The sequence below is a fragment of the Octopus bimaculoides genome, chromosome 3, assembly GCF_046866305.1.
Source record: "Octopus bimaculoides isolate indiv1 chromosome 3, ASM4686630v1, whole genome shotgun sequence".
Taxonomy (NCBI): Eukaryota; Metazoa; Mollusca; class Cephalopoda; order Octopoda; family Octopodidae; genus Octopus; species Octopus bimaculoides.
The window spans coordinates 66,814,747-66,840,405 of NC_142930.1; the positions used below are offsets into that span (position 1 = coordinate 66,814,747).

Below are 25,659 nucleotides of genomic sequence, written 5' to 3' on the forward strand. Positions count from 1 at the left end.
TAAAACTCACCAAATGGTTAACTAGTTTTTGAAGTCTGACTTCATGCTGTTAACCTGGTCCAGGCCATATTTTACATTGCTTGGAGATTCTACCTATCACAATGGAGCACATATTTAATTTCTCTTTCACAGTAAATGATTCATAAGTTTTGCCCATACTGACAATAATAGTAATGACAAATTTTAAAGTTTGCTCGACATTTTATATGTGTGAAAGGGGTTAAAATTTCAATACTCCGTATCAAAGGTTCTGGCAAGAATAGGCGGAAAAGAATTCTGTTTACATAATCAGCTTGATCAGCCACCTTTCCCTGTTGGTTGAGTAAAGTGTCATCCAAGCTGATGTTTATTGGTAATTAAACTTAATTTGCAACACTTATGCATATTTATCAGCTTTGTTTTTGTTGGTAATTCTCATCAACAACTTTTCCTGTGGTTGTGATTTGTCAAGATATACAGCAGTATGCTAAAGATCAGACATAATCTCTTGTTGGCAAGAAATGTAAAATAAAGTTTATTATAAACAACAAACACTTTATGATTTAATACCTTTCAATGTGATACCTGTTAAACAGAAATTATTTTTATTTAAGGAAAATTTAATAAAATCTAATCAGAAGTAAGTAAAATTATATTAAGTACAACTAAATTGAAAACTTTCCCCCCTGGCTATATCAGCAATTCTCAAAACTTTTAGGTGCAAATTTTCCATAAGTAGAAGCTTTTTTTTTAACAAATTTTATCCTGAGAATCACCTGTGTAAATTATATGGGTACGCAAATTAATTACATGGGTTTTTATGGTACATTTTATTAGGAGTTCTTAATAGGACTGCAATTAAAGTCAGCTATTGTTTTAGGTGCAATCAACAATTTTTAACTCCCTAAAACTATCTAGTTGTAATATTAAACACTTTTCTAACTTGTAGCTTCATTATTTATAGTAATTGTATTAATGATGATTGTCTTTAAAACATTTGGTCTTATTTGCTGAAGTTTTCCATAACTACAATTATTACTCTTATATTTATCTAGCCAAAGTGTCTCATAAGAACAATTCTGTATCAACATAACTCACATTTAAAAAATCTTTAAGAATATGGGACAACTTTGTCTAAGTATATCTTGGTTTGAAGAAGCAGGATCTGTTGTGTTTGAAATTTAATTACCAATTCTTAATCATACCATCATACCATACCATTTGAATTTCCAATCAAATCTGCACTGCTGGTTTTGTTTAAATTAAAAGTTGGTAATCCTGTTTCAAATGACAGTGGTTTACAAGAGTGATCAAAAGGCTTCATTCTTCAGACATTCTATAAAGTATTTACTTCATGACTTCAATCCTCCAAGCAATTAAATCAAAGCAACCAAATTATAATCATTGAATTACAATGATAGAAATATTTTCCTCACTGACTTTTTCTAATATCTCTGTTTAAAGACTACTGCTTTTTAACTATTACAAATTTCATTTTTGCCTTGAATTTGTCATTTCATACTTTTTCACATATGCTCATACATTGTTTTTATATTATATATTTTCTTGTAAGATGGTGAGCTGGCAGAAACGTTAGTACACCGGGTGAAATGCTTAGCGCTATTTCGTCTGTCTTTATGTTCTGAGTTCAAATTCTGCTGAGGTCAACTTTGCCTTTCATCCTTTTGGGGTTGATAAATTAAGTACCAGTTGCATACTGAGGTCGATCTAATCGACTGGCCCCCTCCCCAAAATTTTCAGGCCTTGTGCCTAGAGTAGAAAAGATTATATATTTTCTTGTATAGTACAAACCATTTTATAGCATTATTTTCATTTTGCCATTATCAAAGGTTTATTTTTTTAGGATTTTTCAAACAGCAGTCATTGGTGATCTAATCAGCCAATAGTATTCTTTTGTTATTTTCTACTAACCAACCAGTGCTTGCTATGTTATTAAGAATTTTTTTTTTCTGTACATTTTATTTATATTTAAATTCTATGTTCCATTTTCCATAATCACCTGAAGATTAGCAATTGGAAATTTAGAATAACAACTTGTGAAGTTTCAGCTTGTAATTATATCATATTTAAAAGAATATGTTGTATCTTATTTTTGAAACTGTAATTACTCTGAAACCTGGAGGTTCCCATTACAGCTACCTTACCTACATTGCTAATGGATTTGAAAAAAATCCATGAGGTTGGTACTGAAGATTGGGATGTATAATATCTTTATTTGGGTCTGCCCCAACCATTATGTTTAATTGTAAATTTAATGGTTGGGGACTCTCCATCTACTATTCTCCTCCTCTCTTCATTATTCTCATTTATCACTTACCCCCTCCTCCACTATATCTTTTCCATCATACTGCTTGGGTAATGAGAGATGTCATTACATTACCTCTGTCTGTTAATCCCCTCTTTTGCCACCTTCCCTTCTTTATTGCTAACCATCATTCCCTCTCTCTCTCTCTCTCTCCATTTATTCCCTCTTATTCATTATTGGCATCCATCCTTCTCATCACTACCTCAGACATTCTTTTGTCATTCATTGTTGGTATCCATCACTCTCTCTTCTCCCCCAGTTCCCTTTCTTTCTCATCACTCTCTCCCTTCCACTATTCTCTCTTCTATAACCTCTCCCTTCCACTATTCTCTCTTCTATAACCTCTCCCTTCTGTCACTCCCATCATCATACTGCTCAAGCTATTCACTCTCTTTGCTAACAGTCTTCATGTAGCTGTCTATTACATTTCCCCCTCTCTTCTCTTTTATCTCTTTCTTATTTCCCTTTCCTATCTCTCCCCTTCTTATCTCTCCCCCCTCTCTCTCTCCTCCTCCTCTCATCTACCATCTTATCTGGTTCTCTGTCATCAATCTTTTTTTCTATCAGCCAGGGTTGGTGAAGAAACAGACATGTAGATTAGAGAGAATATTTTGGCATTTCTAACGACATGTGAAATGGTTGGCAAATGAACAAACAAAGACAATGAAAGCTAGCTAGAGTTCTCTAGTCTTGCTTAGGACATGAGAGTCACTGCTTTGATAGAAAGCAGCCAGAACATTCTATAAAGTGGTTTATTATAGAAGAGCATTCAAGCATAGTAAAACCAAAAATAGAATGTACAAGTAAGATGGGATCCCTGATTTATCTAGGACAATAACTCCAAATATGAACTAATCCAGTCTATGATAGCCTGTTCAATTTGTGCCAGCATAGAAAATCAGATGTAAATGATGATGTTAACAAAGATGACAATATTTGGAGTAATTTTCTTTTTCTTTGTGTCTTGTCTATGGGCATCAACAATTATGGACAAATTCACAAGTTATGGGAGGTTGTCTTTCTGTAACCAGCTGATAAGGTTGTCATATCTTCTCTTTGTATTCTCCAGTTTCTTGGTCAAGACAGTAAAATGCATTCAGTGGTAAAACCCCGGGTCGAGAGTTCAGGAATTTGGGGGAATATGGAGTTAGCTCTTGGTCATACTACTCCCAAGTTCATAACACCCAAGGTAGTAGTTCTTGTCAAGAGCCTCATTTTTGGTCAAATAGCAGAAAATAGCCTTGTGTAATATGTCCCTGAAGGTGTGGCTAAAATATACAGGGCTCAGAAGAGGACTGGCCTTCTAGACATGTTACATGAGCCCACTGGTGTGTAGACATGCCCTGATCTCATGTGAACTAGTCCCTCTGCCAAACGGGTTAAGACCCTGTGCATCAAGAGTAAGCCCAGGGGAAGATAAGACTAGCAGAATAAACTGTAAATAATCAGTAGAAAGAATGAGAAAACACTACTGTATCTATTCCAAGAAAAACTATGAATCTGCAAAACTTGGTGGAAGTACCAAACCTAGATGATGTGATTTTAAAATGAATTTTAAAAATTAACTATCTAGTAATCAAGTTGATTACAATAATTATGTTGTATTCACCAGAACAATGTAGGACTCAACAGTAAAAGCTTTAAAGTTTAATAGAAGAAGGGGAAAAACTGAAAGTGAATATTGTGGTATTTAAGTATTTTCTAAAAGTATTGGCAATATTCTCCAAAGTCCAAGATCTAAAATGGAAATTGGTTCATAGATTTTATTCACTTGAGTGTGAAACCATTTCAGATATCGAGGAGAGTTGTATTCTCAATAAGATTTCTGAAGAGGTTTCAAATTTCAATAGTAAATTATTGATGACTGCCTAATACAATAAACTTAATTAAATATTAGCTTTGCTGATGTGTAAACACATGTTTTACTGTGTACCTGTAATTCTGTATTCTTTGTTACTCAGTGGTTCAAGTATTGAGAACTGGCATTCTATACTGAGAATTGGTCTCCTCAATGCATCAGGAACAAAATATCAGGTAATTCAGAGTCAATTTTCTTTCAGTTATTAATAGAAAAAAATATGCATTATTATCACAGGTGTGAACAATAAAAGTCCCCTAATATGAATACCAGTCAGATGTTCTAATTCTATTGTTTCTACTTGTGTAGAAAAGTAAACCAATTCCTATCAAATTGTATTAATGCTTGTCTTGATTTTTCCATGAGAATAGAACCAGAAACTATTTACAGGAAGCTAATTGTTGTCAAAATATTAATTGCTGTAAAGATATTAATTTCTTTTTATAGATAAAAAATATACATGAAAAATAAAAGAATAGATTTTATAAAGCAATACAAATGCTTGATGTTAAATAAAGTATATATTGTGAATACACAACAAGTATGAGTTCAATATTTAACAAAAAAGGTGATTATAGTAATGCTGTTTTGCTCCAGATCATTCTTCATAAAGGAGATGTATGATAAAAAGCGTAGCAGCTGTAACCTACAATGCTTCAAGCAGACAATAACACTCTTCCATCACATGATTTTTTTTTCCAGTTCTAGTATAACTAGAACTATACAACTAAACAGTAGGGTGTGACTTGACAAAGACTTGACTTCTATTACTAGTAAGTCAAGCTACAGAGAGACTTCCTCTTTGGCTTAAAATGATGCAATTGATTCTCAAAACTAAGAAATAGAAGTCTACAAACAACAGATATTTAGACACCAGAAAGAAGATGGGGATTTAATAACTTTGTTAGTATATCAAATTGTAATGACCATGTAAATAATTGTAATTATCAAGTATATAATTATAACAACCAAACAAATAATTACAATGGTATAAGCATGACTTTATAGCTAAGAAATTTGTTTTGCTGCCAAATGATTCTATGTGTAGTACCTTTTCAAATGCCTTTTATTATAACTTCAAGTTTATGAATTTCTTGTTTCCATTTATATATGTGTGCTTAGCTTTCACCAATGTATATAAGCAAAGGATGTAAACACTAGTGAGAAAACCAATAAAGTTGGTGCTCTTAGGATGATGTCTTTGCAATATTTATTCTATAACATAAGGTGGTGAGCTGGCAGAAATGTTAGCATACCAGGCAAAATGCTTAGCAGTATTTTACCCGTCTCTATGTTCTAAGTTCAAATTCTGTCACGGTCAACTTTGTCTTTCATCTTTTCGAGGTCAATAAAAGTAAGTACCAGTTGTGCATTGGGGTCAATGTAATCATTTTATCCCCATCCCTGAAATTGCTGGCCTTGTGCCAAAATTTGAAACTAATATGCTATATCATAAGGCAGTGAGCTGGTTTAATTGTTAGCATGCTGGACAAAATGCTTAATGGTATTTCATCTGCTTTTAAGTTCTGAGTTTAAATTCTGCCATGGTTGACTTTGCCTTTCATCCTTTTGGGGTCGATAAAAATAAGTACCAGTTGAGCAGTGAGATCAATGTAATTAACTTACACCCTCCCCCAAACTTGCTGGCCTTGTGCCAAAATTTGAAACTAATATTTATTCTATATCAAGTGAGACATCTTGCCTTGTTGCTCTGGTGATTAATAATACAGTGAACCAGTAATTGATCCACTGGAGACCTGTAAGTGATAATGCTAGTGTCCAAACAAATACAAGCAAATTAGACAAGTTGTCGTTTACATCATTAGGTCTAAATTGTATTCTTGAGCTCTAAATTGATCTCTTTCTAACACTGAAATCTTGCTGAAGAACCAGAAATGCAAAGATGTGATAATCATTGCCAAACTGAAGTGACAAACCATTTAAAAATGTCATAGTTATAATTTCAAATTAAAATTCTGTCATATATTGTTGTTTAACCCTATGTCAGCACAAACAGCTTTGAGATGTCTTTCTCCTTTTTAGAGTATAGGGTGTGATATTTCTCACAAGTTGTGTAATTCCATAGTATCTCCTTTATTTATCCATAACTGTCATACTCCAAAAGTTATCTCTTACTTGTTTCAGTCATTAGACAGTGGCTATGCTGGGGCACCACCATGAGGAATTTTTAGTCAAATAAATCAACCCCCAGTACTTTTTTTTTAAGCCTGGTACTTATTCTATCAGTCACTTTTGCCAAACTGCTAAATAACGGGGAAATAAACACACCAACACTGGTTGTCAAGCAGTAGTGGGGGACAAACGCAGATACAAAGACACACACACACACACACACACATAGATATGTGTGTATGTGTATATATATATATATATATATATATATATATATATATATATATATATATATTTAAATTTTATAAAGAATATTCAAAAGGAATATATTATTGAGCTTATATTAACTTTACTATAATTATATACAGAATTCTTAAATATCCTGAAAAACATATCAATTTTAAAAAAAATATATATCATTTAAAATTTCCACAAACGAAAAATATGAATTTTCCGAATTATAGGAGGGATTACTTTTACAAACTCTTAAAGGACAATATACATTTTAATATTTTTAATATTTGTGTAAGTAAAAGGAGGGTATGTGAATGTGTGTGTGTGCGCATGTGCACACACAATGGAAGTGGGATGGTTCATCTTTGTTCGCTTAGTATTTGGGTTTATTTTTTGATTTGGTTGGGTTTTTTTTTGTTTTGTTGGTAAGTTATTTTTAGTATTTTGACAGATAAAAGTCATTCTAAAATTGTTTTTTAACATAATCATGCCCAAACAAGTTGAATGCTTTACACAGAGCAGGTTTTACAGCCACATCATCCAAACTGACCGGGTGAAACCAGGCTTAGCTGCTAGTATATATATATATATATATATATATATATATATAATAATAATAATAATATTAGGGATAAAAATCCAAATTTACAGGTAAAAACTCAATCAAATTCAATTTATCAAAAATTAAAATTAAATTAAGTTTCACAGTATATAATATATAAATATGTAATTTATAGAAAAGAACCAAAGTTCATGAACTCATCCATGAAAATCCACAGTCACATATAGAAAAAAATAATAAGTAAATATATTAAAAAGAAGTATAATAAAATACAAAGTAAAAATCATAAGATAATAATAATAAAACGACTACACATGTTTCATAACCAAATTTTCAAATAGAAAATAAAATATAATCAAATCGATTAAATCGATCGAAAATCAATTCTATTCAAAAATGGCTAATCTTCAGGTCAAAATACAACAATAATAATAATAAAATGAATGTATATATCAACCAACAATAAATAACAAATGAATATATATAAAAATACTTATTATATCAAGATATAAAAATGTTAAACAATATTATTAAAAAGAAATGTAATACTGATCTTACTGAAAATTATGAACATGACATTATTAACTTTACGTTTATTAGAATATAAACTAACAGGAATATTAAATGTAAATCTTATCTTAACGAAACTTTCGTTTAAAATATAAAATTTAAACGAAGTTTTAGGTTAAACTAAAATTATAAATGTTTTTTTTTCTTTCATCTTTTGTCAGTTCTCACTGTCTCTAGCTAATTAAAGTGAGAAGGGTCATAGTTATTATCCTGCTTTGTTACAATTAAGATAAGTGTGAGTTAATAGAAGGTGTTTCAGTTAAACAGGTAATGATTCTTTAATCAAACAGATGTCCATGTTAAGATATTTTTAGCTAAAAGTCAAACATGTACAGTAATAGGATTAAATTAGTATTGTATGAAATATGTCAGAGATGGAGCATCATTGTTATGAGATCTATCATGTCACCAGACCAGAATATTTTCTTAATCATTGCACATACAAAACTGTCATATGTGTATACGCGTGCACACACACACACGCACGCACACACACACACACACACACACACACACACACACACACACACACACACACACACACACACACACACACACACACACACACACACCCTGTTGCAATGCAATTGTGTACATGTAGTAACATAACTATAAGGACACATATCACTATTGCATCTTCTGTACATATTGTTTATATCAAGATAATTACAGAGGCTAGTGGAAGGTAAAATCTGTAGAGGGCTTGACAAAATACTTTGCAATATCTATTTACTTATTCTAATAATCTAATTTCGAATCTCACTGGCATTGGCTTTATGTTTCAACCTTCTGAAATAAATAAAATAACTAGCAGTCAAGCACTAGAGTTGATTTAATCAATTGTATTCTTGCAAAGAATTTGTGATCTTGTAGAAATGTTTAAAATCAATGTTAAGCTAATCACTAAAAGTCTGCTGAAATTTCTTGCTAGGTGAATGGTGCAGCCTACGGTAAAGGGATATACTTGAGCCCAATCTCCAGCATATCCTTTCGCTATTCTAAGATGGGTCATGGCTTCTACACATTTCACACAGCTCCAAATACAACTACTATACCTCAGGTAAGGCAGTAGCATTCTTCAGAGAAAGGGAGGGAGAGAGAAAGAGAAAATATGTGTGTATGTATATGAATGTGTACTTACATGTAAAGATAATTCAACTCAAGATACAGGAAGTCCTCTATGGGTACAAGTTATCTTATCTTTGTTTTCCTTATGTATTTTATGTTATCTCCCTGTTTTCTGTCACCACCACGAACTGAATAATAACACTGTGTAACATGATTTTTGTCCTTGGGTAGCAACTGTTATTTTGTATTTGCTTTCCTCTAGAATGTATGAAAAATGGATAATATTTCCATCAAACTTTGCTTTTGTTATGATATTTATTCAAATCCCAAAGAATCCTTCTCAACACGTGACTGTCATGCTCCCCACACTACTCTGCTCCTGATGAGAGATTCACATATTCTCAGCCACTAAGGAACATGTTCAAGTGGTTATAGTCAAGCAACTCATAAGCAAATCTGTGATATTGATCAAAATATTTGCTATAATATTATTTCTGCTTCAGTAACTCAGCACTGAAATGTAACAGAAAATGTAATGGAAAATAAATCTGAAATGTAATGGAAAATAGGTCAGTTTCAAAACATTGATGTCCAGGTCTCAAAAATAAATTTTGAAGGGAACAGTAGTCATTTCCCTTGATTTCTAGATAAAAGCAAATAGGAAATAACATTTCTGACCAAAGACATAAAAAATTAAAATTTTATTGCACAGTATAATAGACATATTGCCTCGCTACTGTGGAACAGGTAACAATACACATATACTAAAAAGGAGTCCTAATGAATGAAGCACTATTCAGTTATAGGGGTTTCCTGCTACATACAACTAAGAGCAGTTTACAACAGTGATTCCAAAGTATTTTCATTCCAGAATCTCCTTGCCTATACTCTTCATCCCAGCCCCTCTTCTATACTATATCATCACCCAGAAGAATTGGTAACACAAAATTATAGAAGATAATTGCACAATAATTTTCAAAGTGGTAACAATAAGCCCAACACCCATCTTGGAATACCATCACTATTAACAGCCTTTGAGCAATCTCTGTAAGGTGGTAGAAAACAATATGAGAACTACCAAGGTATATTGAACTTGCAAGTGTTATGTCTTTAATTGGGGGTTACTGCACACTGACGTTTGTAGGATAGCAGCTAAGGCATCACTAGTCAGTGCTTTTGGTTGCATAACAACTACAACATTACTTACTGTACAGTACAACAGGTAAAATATTGCCTGTTAGTGTAATGTATGATGGTTCTGTTGTGTAGTGGTTATTGTGTCTACTTTACATACAAAAGGTCACAAGTTCTAAGTTGTAATGTAGCTGCGAACTTTATATAATAAGCTCATTGTTATTATAAAGTGCCTGTTCTTATAAGGAAGTGCTGAAAATATCCTGGCTTTGAGTAAAAGAAAATACAGGAGGATCAGTTAATTATGATTTTATTCAACACATTCCCCCCTCAGATTCACAAACTTATTGCAGCAGTCCTTCAGTTTTTCTAAACCCTGTAAAAGAACTCAGAAGGTTGGACCTCTAACCAGGCTTTTTTGTGATACCCTTAAAGCCAGGAACTTTTCAGCATCCCATGGTACATTCAGATATCTTTTTCTTAATCATTCCAAATTCAAATCAATAACGTTTTTTTAATTATTTATCTGAGTTACATTTGTTTCTCTTACAGCATAAAAATAGATTCTTACAGAGTGATAACATAAATTGTATAGCCCTATGTGAAGGTAGGTACCTGAGAAAAAATAATTATTTTATTACTATTTATTTTAAGCGAATGCGCAAAGGTAACATTACTCATATTGTTTCATCCGTAAATATAAAACACTCTAACTAGAAAAGTGAATTCAAATAATGATTTCATACTAAAAATTTATAAGGTGTAGGGGGAAAATTGATTGAATATATACTATGTAGCTTGGATTTATTTTATCAATCTTGGAGGATCAAAGACAAATTTTATTTTGGCAGAACACAAAATGTTGAGGGACAAAACGTAATGCAAAAAGGAAAAAAAAAAAAACACGTTATAAAAGTGAACAGTAAGAAACTGGTGAAAAATAAAAGTATTTATTGTTGACTTTTTCTATCCAGTAGGATTCTTAACTCGATATATGCTATTATTTATAGTTTATCTACTTCAAGATCCATAGTTCTAAAAATATAATGACATTTTGAAAGGAACTCATTCAGAATTACAATACTAATAATTTCTCTTGCTATGTTTGAAAATGAATATGAAGATTTCATTCATGTAATTATAGAAATAATTATGGAAATCTTAATTACTTTATAAGTGTTACATTTTGGGACGATCAGTTTGCCTCTAAACACATGCACAATTTATTTGATCTTCATTTTAGCTTTATTATTATCATTAGTTATTGTTTATTTATTATTCATCACAATCTGTGATCTCTTATACTACATGAATTTCAAAGAAATTGGAAAAATTCTAAGCCTTGTCAGAGTCGCCTCCCTTGAATTTTCCTTATCTTAGAGTTATTTTCCTTGTATATTTTTATTTCGTAATTCTGCACATACGATTCTAATTGGCAAGGCAAATTAAAACTATAATATAATCAGAGTGTAAAAATAGACGTTCCCCATCGATAAACCTACAATCCAGACGTAGAAAAATTGATACAATGAAGTTAAAAAGAAACAACGAAATACTTATGATAATACCATTGTTTAAGGAAAGAACCTTTCTAAATAAATTTATTCTTGTCTTGTATCATCGTAACGCCTCAGCCCAAGATTAGGTTCCTCTGATATTTTTTACAATACAGTACAACAAAGTGACCAACTGATAATTAAAGACAATGAAATTCATGTGTTTGTCCTTATAAATAATTCTAATGTTGATGCTATCGAGATAGATGGTTTCAATTCTATAACTTACGATATCTGTCTAATCATTAATCCATACAAATGATAATAAATTTGTCACATATTTTTTTAGGAAAGATTTCATGATATTTCATCAGAGACATTAAACATGCAATAATGTTGTATTTGATGCTATGAAACTCAGGAAAATATTGACAAAACTTATATTTCTTACATTATATATGAATTAATATAATATTTCACTTGTGGAAATACATGATTCAATTAAAAAATTGGGCAGTTTCAGGGCTAAATTTTACTTGGATTATTCAAATTGCCATTATGTCAGTGTTTTAAAGAATGAATTTCAACATAAATATGTTTTGAAATATTTGGAAAATGACATTATCTATAGAAGATTTCAAGGTAGTGAATTGACAGACTCATTAGCATGCTGGACAAAATGCATAGTTCAAAGTTCTGAGTTCAAATTCTGCTGAGGTCAATTTTTCCTTTCATCCTTTTAGGGTCGATTAAAAAAGTACTAGTTGAACACTAGGGTCAAGATAATTTGAAACCATTATCTATGGAAGATTTTGAATCTCATATCTACAAGTTCTCTAAATTGCAGTTGAATTGCTGAAATCAGTATCCTTCTAGATCAAAAGTTTTGATTTCTTACTTAGACCTATCTTGTTCCTTATCATAATTATTATTATTATTATTAGGATCCATGTCCAATCTTTTATATCCTCATATTAATTCCATTTTTAAAAATTTCATTTTAGTTGTCAAAGCTCCTGAGTTGGAAAAACATGGCAATGTCTGGGTGTGTACAAAAAGTGAATATGTGTGTACTAGATTTTTCTTTGTGTAAGTATGGAATGTTCTAATATTTTTAGGTGGAAGTATTTAAATAATATTTTTCTGAATTCTGCTTTAAAATACTTTTTAATTTCTGGGTTTTTTTTAAACTCATAAAATATCTTGGCATAATTAGTAATTTTTTTCAATTCATGTATTAGGAAACTTTAGTTTTTGTAGAACTAATGCTCTACAAAATACTGTTTTAAATGGAAAGTTGAAGAGAATATCAAGTTTGTATAATATAAATAAGTTAAGGAGTGATGTACTGAATGCCATATGCAAGGCAATCTCAATTAATTGAAATTTCCCTGTTAGTTGCAGAAAAAAAAATCTGGCAGTAATAGTGATTCTCAATGAGAAGGGAAAATAATTTGAATAAATTAAGTATCTTATTCAATAATTAATTTTCATACTTAGAGGAAAATCAGTTCTTTGCAGGCAAAGAGTCAACTAAAGTGATATTCATGAACACCACTAAACAATTATGTGAACCAATTTGACACTAAATTAAATCATATAGATTTAATTTCTGTAAACTGTTACATATGTAACAGTTTCTCATTCCAAAAGTTTTCTGAATTCTTTTTGTTTATTTTCAGGTATGAAGATAGCCAAGTTGGCAGCGCTGAAATTAACACGCAAAGGTCTGGGGTGGAATCTCAGATCTTGAAAGCAGTGCAATGTCGTATGAATGCCATGAGAGACAAGTGACTTCAATGGTAATTTGGGCTTTCAAATATTTTTGCGTATGAAAGAAATTTTTAAAAATTCTAATTTAAAATTTCCTATAAACCTTAAATATTTTATTCAAGCAGATAAAATATATGCAAATATGTTGATAGGGATGGTATCTGCTGTGATTTATAGCACCTTCACCATTTTGTTTCTATATTTCTGCTGAAATAGACTGCCTTTGTTACATTTAATTTTAAAAATGAAAGAATTTACTAAAATAACTTTATTATTTATCTGTTCTTTGGAATTAATATGAAATTGTGATGGCAGGTTTCAATTTAAATCACTTTTGAACAGGAAGTCTGTATTATAAGGTAAACTTGGTATCATATAACCTTGTGTTGAGATATCTTTATATACAAAATCTTTAAATAGATCTCTATTTCCAATGAATTCTATCTTTGATAAGGGACTGTGAAGAAGACTAAAATGTAGCAAAATTTCAGTAGGAATTTCATAGAATTGCATCTTTTTTGTATTAATATAAAGAGTAAGATAATGTACAGCTACTGATCTGCTAAATGATTCACTTGAGATGTCAGTGATGGTTTGTTTACTCAATGTAATAAAATCAAATTATTTTAGACTCACAAAATAAAGTTCTTTGAATCTTCTGATATGAACTTAAATATATCTGTCAACATTTGTAATTTTGAGCTATTATTAGCTCTTCCCCCTTTTCCTTATAATCATTACTCAGTGGAGCTAGGAAATTATGGAAACAATTTCTATGATATAATGAGTTTCATTAAGAAAGAACCCTGATATGCAGGCTTTTCTAAATCTATTTTTAAGTTTGTTACCTTTTTTTTTTTTAATATATGTATTACTTTATTAATAGATAATGTATGGAACAACCCAACTAAAATATCCTTCCTGTTTATTCAGCAGATTTTGAGAAGAGGCTGTCATTAATACCAACTGGGTGCTGATGCAGCCTTCTCTGTTACCTGCTGTCAGATCTTGGAAGTTTCATTACGCTGTATGTAAAAGGGTGCTGAGAGGTTATGGTTGTGACTACATAGGCTCATAAAATAATTAGAAAATGTGTGGTACATGTTATCAAGTCATATGGCTTAAAAGATATAGCTCATAGTACATTTTTTAATGAAAGTTACAAAGGATTTTGCAATTATGATAGTTCTAATATCTCTCTCTCTTTAACATACTTCAAATAAGATGCTTGCAAAATACTGCTTTTAAATAAATTGATTTTAATCTTAGCAATTTAAAAAAAAACAACTTTTATGCTAGTTAAAAGAGTAATTTTTTTATTTTCTTGCAGATAATTGTCTTGATGGTCAAAAATTGCTGAAACAAACATGCTTCCCAATTCAAGCTGTGATATCTTCCACTCCCTCCAGCTCATCCAAGAACCAATGTTAGTGACTATCTCAAAATATGTCAATTGATTGTTTTTTTTTTTTATCTTTAAAAGAAAGCTATTATAACAAAGCAAGTCCAAAGCTAAACATGAACAAATAACACATATCATCACCATATTCATTGTCTGGGAATAAAAACACTATAACGTGTACAGATTGAAAGTAATAATATAACCTTTCCTACAGAGTTCTTTTCATGGTTGTTGATAATTTTCATCATATGATGAACATTGTATAGATTTCTTTGAATTGTTTTTCCCTTTTTATATCAACTATAGTATTTATTATGTGCATCAGAATTCAGACATTAATTCTCTTTCCACAATGTCCTCTACTTTGAAATGAAACAGTGTAGTGGTAGGTAATGAAAGAAACACACAGACACACACAAATATATACCTGAAATAATGTGTAATATAAAAGAGAGAGAAATGGATGTTTTCCACGAAACTTTGAAGGAAAAAGTCAACTTCAAACAACAATGGTAAAAGATTAACAGCAGCAAGTTAACCTCTGCTGGATTCTATAATTATGGCAGACAGGAACAAATAGTTGTTAAGGAAAGAGAAATTTAGTTTTCATTGAAACAAAATTTTATAAATGTTCTTGATATGAGAATTTATGAAAAAATTTTTATTCCTTTTCTCTGTTTTTGAAAAGCATTATTCTCTGTGAATAACATGCAAAAGATTTCTTCCATCCTAATAGATTATTCTAACTGTTAAAACAATATTCTTCTCTTGGGAAAGAGCAACATTTCATAACTACTGCATTTTGTGATTCCTCAATGAATGAATATTTTCACAGATATCACTTTGGTAATATAACTATTTTATCAAGACTTCCTGAATTTTATTTTTCATTATTTGTTTCAGCATCACCAAGATATTGTCGTACTAATTTAAAATGAAACAGTGTTGCTGAAAGTACATATGCAATATAGTGCACAAAGTTGGTGCAGGGAACATTAGCATGTATAATCTATAACATAATGCATAATGTGTAACAAAATGCATGTACCATAGCTATGTATCACTGCAATGATGTATAGTGTGATATATATATGTATATACATGACTGTTATGATGCACACCATGGTATATAGGTATATACACAATTGCCAAGATATGCACCATTGTTATATATATATATATATATATATATATATGTATATATATATATATATATATATATATATATACACACACACACACACACTGCTACATAAACAATAGCATTCATGGTACATATGCACAACCTGATATATTCCACACCACTTCCGTAATGTACATTTATTTATGGTATATACACCCACCAACAATATCCAACATTTTACATGTTGAATATCATGGCTGGGTGTATATACCATGAATACATGATAGCCATATATATATAGCACTATCGTGGTGTACATTATAGCATACTCCACTGCCATAATGTTTCTATTTATATACATCAAATCTACAGACTGTGGTGTATATAGTTCTGCCTTGATGTACATTTTTTTCCAAGAATTATATTAAAAAGGAAACAAACTTGAAGTGATTATCATAAGAGACACTGGAAATAACCAAAGTTGACATTTCTAAAGTTAGAGAAAGACAGAAATATAAAAATGTTATTTTGAAACTGAAATTCAAAACAAATATTGTTTACAATTTGGAAATGGACGAAGATATTCTAATTGCTCATTGACAAAGAATTTCATATTGTGAGAGCAAAATTTGCTATGCATCTTTGCCCTATATTCTCATATCTAAAAAGCATACCTAATAGATATGTTTTGTTGATACCATATAATCATTCATATATGTGGTAAGATGATTTCCTGGCTGAAAAGTAATGAATCTATCTTCCTCAAGAGACACTAGGTAAGACACCTTGTGGATGCCAAAAGGTAAAATTGATGTATCACCAGATGGATTCAAACTCCAATCAGAAAGTCTCATAAGAATGAATAACAGTGTTATTATAGTTATGTCATTACTAAAGCATGAATAATTACTGTTAACTATTATTGTTGTCATTTTAAACTTGAATACTTCACATTCTAAAACAAATCTGTAGTTTTCAACTAAACAAGCATAATTTCAGAAATAATATGATCTATAATCTTTTATATTGTTTATTTATGCCTTTTATGCCATTTGTTGTAAATATTGAATGGTATTGAATTTATTTTCTAGAAACATTATGAGAAATATCTTGCAATTCCATCAGATTATATATTTCTTTTACATCACATGTTTGACAAACATGTCGGTTGGTGACCTGTCACTATAGTGGTATACTAACATAAAAACGCACAAGAATAAAATATTTCTCAATAAACAAAGTAAGTAATCTGAGTTTATGTTTAAATCTCTATGGCAATGCTGTGTGGAGTTGTCATGTTATTCTTCTCTTACATAATTTTCTAATAAGGCTTTTGGTATGAGGAACAAATGTGTCCCTTCCCTCCTGCCAACTATTTAATCCTCACTCAGTATTTTCTACAAATTTCTATACCACAAGTTTATTGGTGTTTGTCTGGGGCACAGTAAAACTTGTAATCTGAATTCTCCTTGAAAAGTGGACAAATACACTTTCTCAAAATAATGAACATTTTCATGTGAAGATAAAGATTTCTTGTGTGTTTGTTTATGGTTAGACATTTGATACTTGAGATATCAATGCGGTTAGATATTTCTAGTTTACTTCTTTTCCATTTCAAATAGCTCCATGTTTCTGATGCATTTAGTATCTAACCTTGATACATCAGATATTAATGACATGCATCAGTGGCCTTGTGGATGAAAAATGTTATTACCTTTAGTTTAGAAACAAAGGTTCTCAGCTCAATCCCTGTCTGGTGCTATATACACATCTTGAAATAAGACATCAAGTAATGACTAGAAAACAAACTGATGTAAAAAAAAATAGTGCAGATATTACAAAATAAAATATTTCATGTCTAAAGATGATATTAATAATATGCAAGATTATAGTCTTAATAATCAAGTCCCATCACACTTTAAATATCTTTCGTTTCTTTTCTGGACCATCTGGCCATGAACAGTAGTTGGTGACTTCCTTCATAAACAGTATAAACTTGTCATGGAATTTTTGTGGGAGAATAGAAAGGTAGTTTAGTTTTTCATTACATTTCTTTATAAGACATCATCTTTTTCGACAAATTCACTTCACCTGACTGGACACCCAGAACATGAGTTGCTCTTACTATTCTGCTAATACACTACCCTGGGCCGGTACCTTATTTTATTGATCTTGGAAGGATTAAAGGTAAAGCAAACCTTGGCAGCATTTGAACTCATGAACTCAAAACAAATACTGCTAGATATTTTGTCAGGCACTCAAGTAATTCTGCCAATTTGCCACCATTAAAAATTGTTCAGTAATGCAGAAAATAGAGAGTATGGTAATGATCTCTGGTCAATAAACATAAATCTGATGCTGGATTAAATCCTACTTATTTTATTCAATAGTTCACTGTCAAAGAATGAAATAAAAACATTGTCTAAAACATACCAGCAAGTTACAAGGAAAGACAAAGTCTCTAACTAAATGATATAAGTGATGGTATATCTTTAAAGTGTAATAAGTTTCTCTTGCACTTGTGAGGCCATTAAAATATATCAGTGAGAACCAAGAATAATCATGAATAAACTGAAGATGAAATTTTTTTAATTCATGTTAAAGTGTCTATGAATACAGTGTGCTCAAGATGTCGAATTTAGGGTCCCTTTGCTCAAGACTATCAACTCTGTAATCATGTGGTATAATAGCTACTGGAGTTTCTCCAGTTTCTTTCAAGAAAGAGACTACTACTGAGAACCTAAAATTATTATTCTTAGTGTTGTAAGAACAGATGAGTGTATAAACCCCAATAACTACAGAATTCTTGTGAGAAGCAATGGTCCCAGTTATTAACTTTGAAGGACATACAGATGGAACAAAACCCCACAAAGTGAAAAATGCAATACTTCTGGCACCATTGGGTCTAGACAACTTTGTCCTAAGTGGATCAGCAAGTTAGAAGAAGCCAACAAAGAGAAAAGCATAGTGAAGGATGCTGTCTTATTAATGAAATGAATGACTGAGAGAGTCAAAATTAATGATAAGTGCTTTGTAAACCAGGTGCAAATATAATTTATGCACCTTAATAATCTACTGCAGGATCTTCCATGAGGTTAGAGACATCTCTACCATCTTTACTGGTATTTACATCGATAATAGTATGTTCACAATAGAGAATCAGGAGCTCTCTCAAACAAAGAATGCTGGACTTGACAGGGTTTTATCCAAGGTACTCAAGAACTACAGAGTTGGTGAAAAGTGACAAGCTGCAACATTTCTTTTTGAATATAATCTCTGCTTCTAAATGTGACTTACAACTCCCATTGTATCAGTCTAACTTATATCTCAGCAAAGCTCTACTACAATTAGGAAGTTAAAGATAAAGACAGCCATATACTCTTCAGCTAAGATACAATCAGAATTGTTTTCTTTGAAGAAGAAGAATAGCAATGAAAAGCAACCTCTCTCTCTCTCTCTCTCTCTAACATTTATTGACACCAAAAAAGGATTTAGTTCAATTCATTGGTGAAAAATAATCAAGATCTTGAAGGCATATGGAATCTTGCCACATACCCTTCAATCATGGAGGCTATGTACCCCAACGCTCTGACATGTGCTATCATCACCAGAAGGTGAAACTGGAGTGTTTAAGTAGTTGGCTGCAGTCTTGAAAAGTGATACAATGGTACCCTTCATATTTATTCATAGTTGTTCTGGAATATACATGAGGATCTAGGCTTGACCATTTCAAGAGATTAACTTGGTGCCAGTGATTGATCTAGATTTTGCAGATTTGCAGATGACATTTACTTTGTTGTTGGATGAAATCACAAATGCTCAAACCCCTGTGTAAAATCTAGAGTATAGCAAAAGTAGACTATATTTCAATGCCAGGAACACATAATAAATGGTCTGCAACTGGGACTGGGAAATTTGTTAAATCATTGACTTTTTCATGCAATTACTAAGTTATCAACTTCCATTATGTAAATTCCTAAAATAAAATTAAGAAGTATAATTAATAAAAATTACTTGATTTGAAAATTTTTTCATTCTCTTGTATCATTACTGATTTATGATAAATTTTTAAAGAAATTTAATGAAAATACTTAAAATCGATAAGAACAATAAAAATTCAGTCATATATTGATATAATTGGAATATTTTATATGAAATATATATTTGGTGAATACTTGTTATAAAATCACAGATGCAGTCTCACCATATGTTTTTAGAAGTACTATTCAAAGTTAAGAGTTTCACAGCATTTCAAGACATCTACAGCATCCATTCTGTTGAACTTGATCCAAAAGTCTCTAACTATAGGTTTAACCTCCCTTTGAAAGTTTTTCTCAGATAATGTGCCTTGAAGTTAGTTACCACATCTTGATCTATTTGGCCATAGCAGAGATGTATTTTGGGGGATGTATTTTACTATCATATTATCAGAAAGCTCATTTAAGTTTACTGGGTGGCTTGATGCATTGTCAAAAAAGAAAATAGGAATATTTTGTTAGAAATATTATATTGTACATTCTACTTTTCTATAGCAAGCTAAAAATGTTTATAAGCCACTCTTGAAAATGGCTCTCAATCATCCATGCCTTCTTATTTGAGCAGCAAATCAAGAATAAATGAAACTTCCTATGATTCTTGAAAGCCCATGGATCTCCAGAAATATGAGTAGGCGCTTTAATTTTGTATCACCAGTAGCATTTCCTCCAAGAAGAAGCCCCAGATGACTGTGGATGCATTAATTAAATCTTGGTGTTTCAGAAAAATGCAATTTCACAAACATTGTATACTTGCTCTGGTGTGTAGCTACTCTTAGCAATCATATTTTTCAACTGCTCAGGATAATTAGTAGCAGCCTCTGTATCAGCACTGGCAGTGTCACCATTTATATTTATGTTGTGCAAATGCAAGAGCTTAAAAGTTTCAAACTTGCCTTTCTTAGCCAGGATAAGTTTTTCATTAGAAGTTTCCTCTTCCTCTTTTTGCAAATCCATATATAAATTTTTGGCTTTTTCTTTTTTTTTTAATCACCACCATGTTTAGCAGTACAATCACCTTAGCTCTATGAAAAAATAAGGTCTGAATTGTTAACAAAGTAATTTCTTGAGCACTTAATTTTTTTCTCTATTATTACATATTGTTGCAAGCTTTAGTATTTTGGCAATGTTGGTAATTTTTTTCTCCCAAATCAAGTTTAGTATACAGTGTAATCCTTTCATTGTTCCCTTTTACACTACACTACTGCCTTCTGTTTTCCAGTCTTTTTAAATTGCAGCAGCAATCAACACTAATCCACAATACATATGTAGTAAACGAAATGGTGTTGGAAAAGAACTGTTTTGTAAGAGAAAAATACTGTTGTTTTAATCGTATGGATATAATAATGGAAATGAGATGAAAAGGTAAGGGCATGAGGTGGGAGCAAATACTGTATAATTCCAGGTAGTTGAAGGGTTGCCAAGTTCACAAACACTTCACTCCTTGCACTTCTGACTTAAACAATAAAAACTCTACACTCTACTCACTCTGTTGTGTTGACATACAACATATATAGCTACAGACATTTCTATCATGCTAATATTATTGTTGTTGTTGCCTGTAGATTATTCAAAAGTTGATGAATTGGTGGTGGTGTTTATTGTATTAGTTTTAAATATTGTTGGTGAAAGTGGTGATAGTGGTAAAGATGATGGTGGGTGGTATTTTTGATATTGTCCTTGTTAATTGTATTGTCACAAGTCAATCCTTATTGACCAAAGATCAAAAGCATTTCCGAAATACACTTGGGTACCACTTTACCTCATGTAATTGTCTTTTATTTTAGTTGGAATTGCTTATCTTGTTCACACCATTGTAACGTTGTTACAATGAAGGAATGGTGGGTAAGTAATGACAGAGACTGCATTGGTTCTAGTATTGACAGTTGTTCTGTTGGTATTGATGATAGTGGTGGTGAGGAAGGTGGATTCAGATAGTGAGTTAGATACATAGATACTCATTGTGACCCAATGATATATACACAAATGTACATATAAATGTTCTCAATGAAATATTCCACGTCACACTCCATAATGCTTATAGTGATGCTCACACAAGCACTTGCATCACACACACACACACATATATATATATATATATATATATATATATATATATATATATATATATATATATATATATATATATATATATCTGATTATAGGTTTTCAAATATTCAACTACTTTGATCTAAGCTGAAACAATGAGAAGTGGCCTTTAAACCAAGGAGAAAGTAGTTTTTAAATTCTTAAAATTTATGCATATTCCTGCAAGAGGGAAATAACAGACTGTATCCAGAAATTAGCAGTCATATTTTACAATTTCCATCAGCACAAAATGCTCTAATATCAGGTAACTGTAATGCAGAGGATGCTTACAGTATTTGTATGTTGATGTGCACTTAATGTCATAGCATTGATGTAAATATTGATTTCTAACACTGGCATAAAGCCATACATTTTGATAGAGGACATAGTGTGAATAAATAGTTTGCAAATGCATGCCCCAAAATTGAGATTGATAGTTAAAGATTATTACAGCAGCAATATAATGTAATCATCAACTTAACATTTTTTGATCAGTAAAGAATATCTTGAAGCCCACTACATGGCACCTTGGCAAAGTGTCCTCTAAAATAAGCCTGGGGCCATCCAAATTTGGTAGTGAGTAAATTTGGTAAGCAGAAACTGAAAGACGCCAATTGCGTATGTGTGTGTGTGTGTCCTAATCTTGACATAGTGCTGTAGTTGTAAAACATGCTTCACCATCATAGAAGTGATGTTCTTCATTTAAGATCTTTCACAAAAACATGTCTGGCCATCAGGAAATATCTTGTTCATAAACAATTAACAGGAAGGACATCTGGCCATAGGAAATCTAGCAATTTTATCTGACCTATGCAACATGGAAAAGTGGACGTTAAAACAATGACAATGATGATGATGAATGCATTTCATTGTAAGAAATTGAATGATTCTAATACTACTAACATACAATCTAAACATTTTTCTATATTTACAATAAGTGTGTATCATTCACTGAAGCACTACACTCTTGCCTCTAGTAGTATATGTAATCATATCTCTATAAAAACAAGAGTTATGATAGTTTACTGAATCCAAAATGATAAAGGTATATCAAGAAAGTTTTAATTCACAATCAGCTAGATATACTTATCATTAATAAATATATTTGTTTACAATCTGCTTTCACAAATATTTCCATAACTTTTCTCTTAATTGCAGTAAATGCCTTTTAATCAGTTAAGTTCTTCCTGTAGATTTTGGTGCCTCTCATTTTTCATTTTCTAATCTGGTGTAGAGGCTATCATATGAACCAGATAACTCCTATCAGTATATTGCAGGTATTTATTTTACCAATCCCTCACTGGAGTTGAACTCATTTCAAATCAAGGAGAAACATTCTAGATAATTTTCTATAATCTTTTTTTTTTTTTAATTAATTTTTAACCTAGATGCTAGGGTTTCTGAATAATGAAGTATCATTGATTAAATCAACACATGTATTACTGAAACTTATTTTATCAACAAAGGAAAGAAAGTCAAGTTGAACCCTAATATAATTTAAATGCAAAAACAGGCATTAGACTTAATGTATCAAATGTAGTGACACTTTCTCCAAAACTTATCTTCTGTCAAACCAACAGAGAAGCTTTTACAGGGTCACTTAATCTGCTAGAAATAGCAAACCAAATCTGTTTTCAAATCACATCCTTCTGAAGCCCCTTCTTTTGAAGGCCTTAAAGATATTGTACAATATATTAATATTTCCATGCTGGTGGCAGGTAAAAAGTACCCTGCACACTCTGTTAAGTGGTTGGCATTAGGAAGGCCATCCAGCCATAGAAGCCATGCCACAACAGACAGTTGGAGTTTGGACAGCTCCCTGCTTGCCAGCTCCATGTCAAGTTGTTCAACCCATGTCAGCATGGAAGGCTGATGATGATGATGATGATGATGATATATATATATATATATATATAGATAGATAGATAGATAGATAGATATAGATATATGCATATATCCATACATATATATACATACTTACATCTATATGTATACATACATGCATATATGGGTACAAGGCATCAAAAAAATGTTAAACACAATGAGAAATGAAAAACGAAAACATAAAAACAAAAACAGAAAACGAATTTTTTTCGAACAACGAAAAAAAACAAAGAGAAACGAGACATGCAACATAAAGAGTATATCCCTTCGTCAGTTGTCCCTGCCCATCTACTCTGTGTTTTGAAGGCAAGGACAATACGTGACTTTGTTGGAACAGTCCTTCCCACAAAGCAAATTAAATAAAATTTGGAATTTTTTGCGGAGGGTGAAAGTGTTAACAAGAACAGGACAGTGAGAAGAAGACAGTAAAAATAATACAGTAAAACAAGTAAAAACATGACAGTAAAAACAAACGGTGAGGGCTGTTGGGCCAAGATGAGAGAAAAATTATTATGAATGCTAAGTAGAAGAGACAAAAAAATTCATGTTTGTTCTTTAGGAAGACCAGTGAGCAGAAAGAAAGAACCCCTTTCATCACCTGTCAGCAACAAGAGGGTCAAGGAGGAAGAGGAGGAGTGAAAGAGAGAGGGAACGGTGCAAGGGAGAGAAGAAGAATATAGAAAGGGTGGGAGAGAAAAACAGAAAGGATGAAGAACAAGAGGAGAGAGATAGTAGAAGAGTGCGCATATATGGATCAAAACAGTTTGATACAAATTTGTTGGTACTTTTGAGTTTCAAGCGCAATGCTAATCATCAGCCATTTTGAATTTGAATGGTAGAAGTTGATTGTTATTACTGTATGGTGGGCTGTGTTTGGTCAAGGAAGGTCACACGGTGTCGTGGTTTGATGTTGGTACATGGGTAACAGTTAGTTGGAAAATGCTGCATGGCAAACAGGAAATTAACCACATGGAGGACAGGAAATAGACTAGAAGTCAGTTGTTGTGGGGAAGTAAGAATGGGTGGTATGTGCAAATATATAGTTCTGTATGTGGGTATGCAGATGCACTCATATAGTTTTGTGTGCAAATGTATGCAACTGTACATGGGCATGCACATGCATGTCTGCACACATACACATGCTTGGATGAACATGCATAATTTCATATACATTGACATAAATACAGAAGCAAAGGAGTTTTTTCCACCTGCCTTAATATAGAGGATCGTGTGGACTGCCTCGCCATGTGACCCTACCATATTACACTTAAGAACCATAAGCCTAACTTCCACTCCTATCCCATCCCAAATGCAGGCTGATCAACCCCTCTAAAAGTGAGATTGGTATTAGCAAATGTATTCTCAACACAAACAACGCCAATATCACAAGAGCTACAGGGTTGGCTCAATGGAACTCCAGTACAGCCGTGGTCAACTGGTTCCACAGTATCAAGAATAAATCAGCCGGTAGATTCACCCAGTTCAACACTGTCAACTTCTACCCTTCTAAGCCCCTCCTTCTGAAAGCCTTAATTTTTGCAGAGCAATACACCAGCATTAGTGACCTTGACATCAGAATTATCATGAATGCCAGAAAGTCAATTCTGGCCCACGACAATTCCTTCTGGATGAAAAAAGAAGGTGACTCATTGATTGACATCTTTGTGGAGAGCTTTGACAAGCCTGAAATCACCAACCTCATCAGCTTATACATCTTGGATACCCACATAGGTCGGCCCTCTACAGGGACAACAGCCTGGATATCTCAAGCCATATGAACAGCACACCATGGACAGGTTCAGCAAGGACTTGATAAAAATATTTAAGGAGTTCGGCCTGTCCATAATGGTTACTACTACCAACCTGACTATAGTTGATTTCTTGACTGTAACCTTAAACCTCAGTACGGGAAAGTATCACCTGTACAGGAAGCCTAACAAGGATACAGTATACATCTACAAGAGCTCAAACCTGCTGTAATTAGAAACCTGGTTC

General features: G+C 32.0%; 1 protein-coding gene across 6 annotated transcripts in view; it reads left to right on the forward strand.

Moving 5' to 3' along the window:
• Nucleotides 1–15,404, forward strand: part of LOC106868150 (protein mono-ADP-ribosyltransferase PARP6) — a 186,687-nt gene extending 171,283 nt beyond the window's left edge. For all 6 annotated transcript variants that reach the window (XM_089349123.1, XM_089349125.1, XM_014913284.3 and 3 more), the window contains 6 exons: nucleotides 4,267–4,339; nucleotides 8,594–8,722; nucleotides 10,417–10,471; nucleotides 12,365–12,449; nucleotides 13,043–13,162; nucleotides 14,464–15,404. In XM_089349123.1, the coding sequence (XP_089205249.1) occupies nucleotides 4,267–4,339; nucleotides 8,594–8,722; nucleotides 10,417–10,471; nucleotides 12,365–12,449; nucleotides 13,043–13,154 (454 nt within the window). In that variant the 3' untranslated portion in view covers nucleotides 13,155–13,162; nucleotides 14,464–15,404. The remainder of the gene's footprint in view (nucleotides 1–4,266; nucleotides 4,340–8,593; nucleotides 8,723–10,416; nucleotides 10,472–12,364; nucleotides 12,450–13,042; nucleotides 13,163–14,463) is intronic.
• The last annotated feature ends 10,255 nt before the right edge of the window (nucleotides 15,405–25,659 follow it).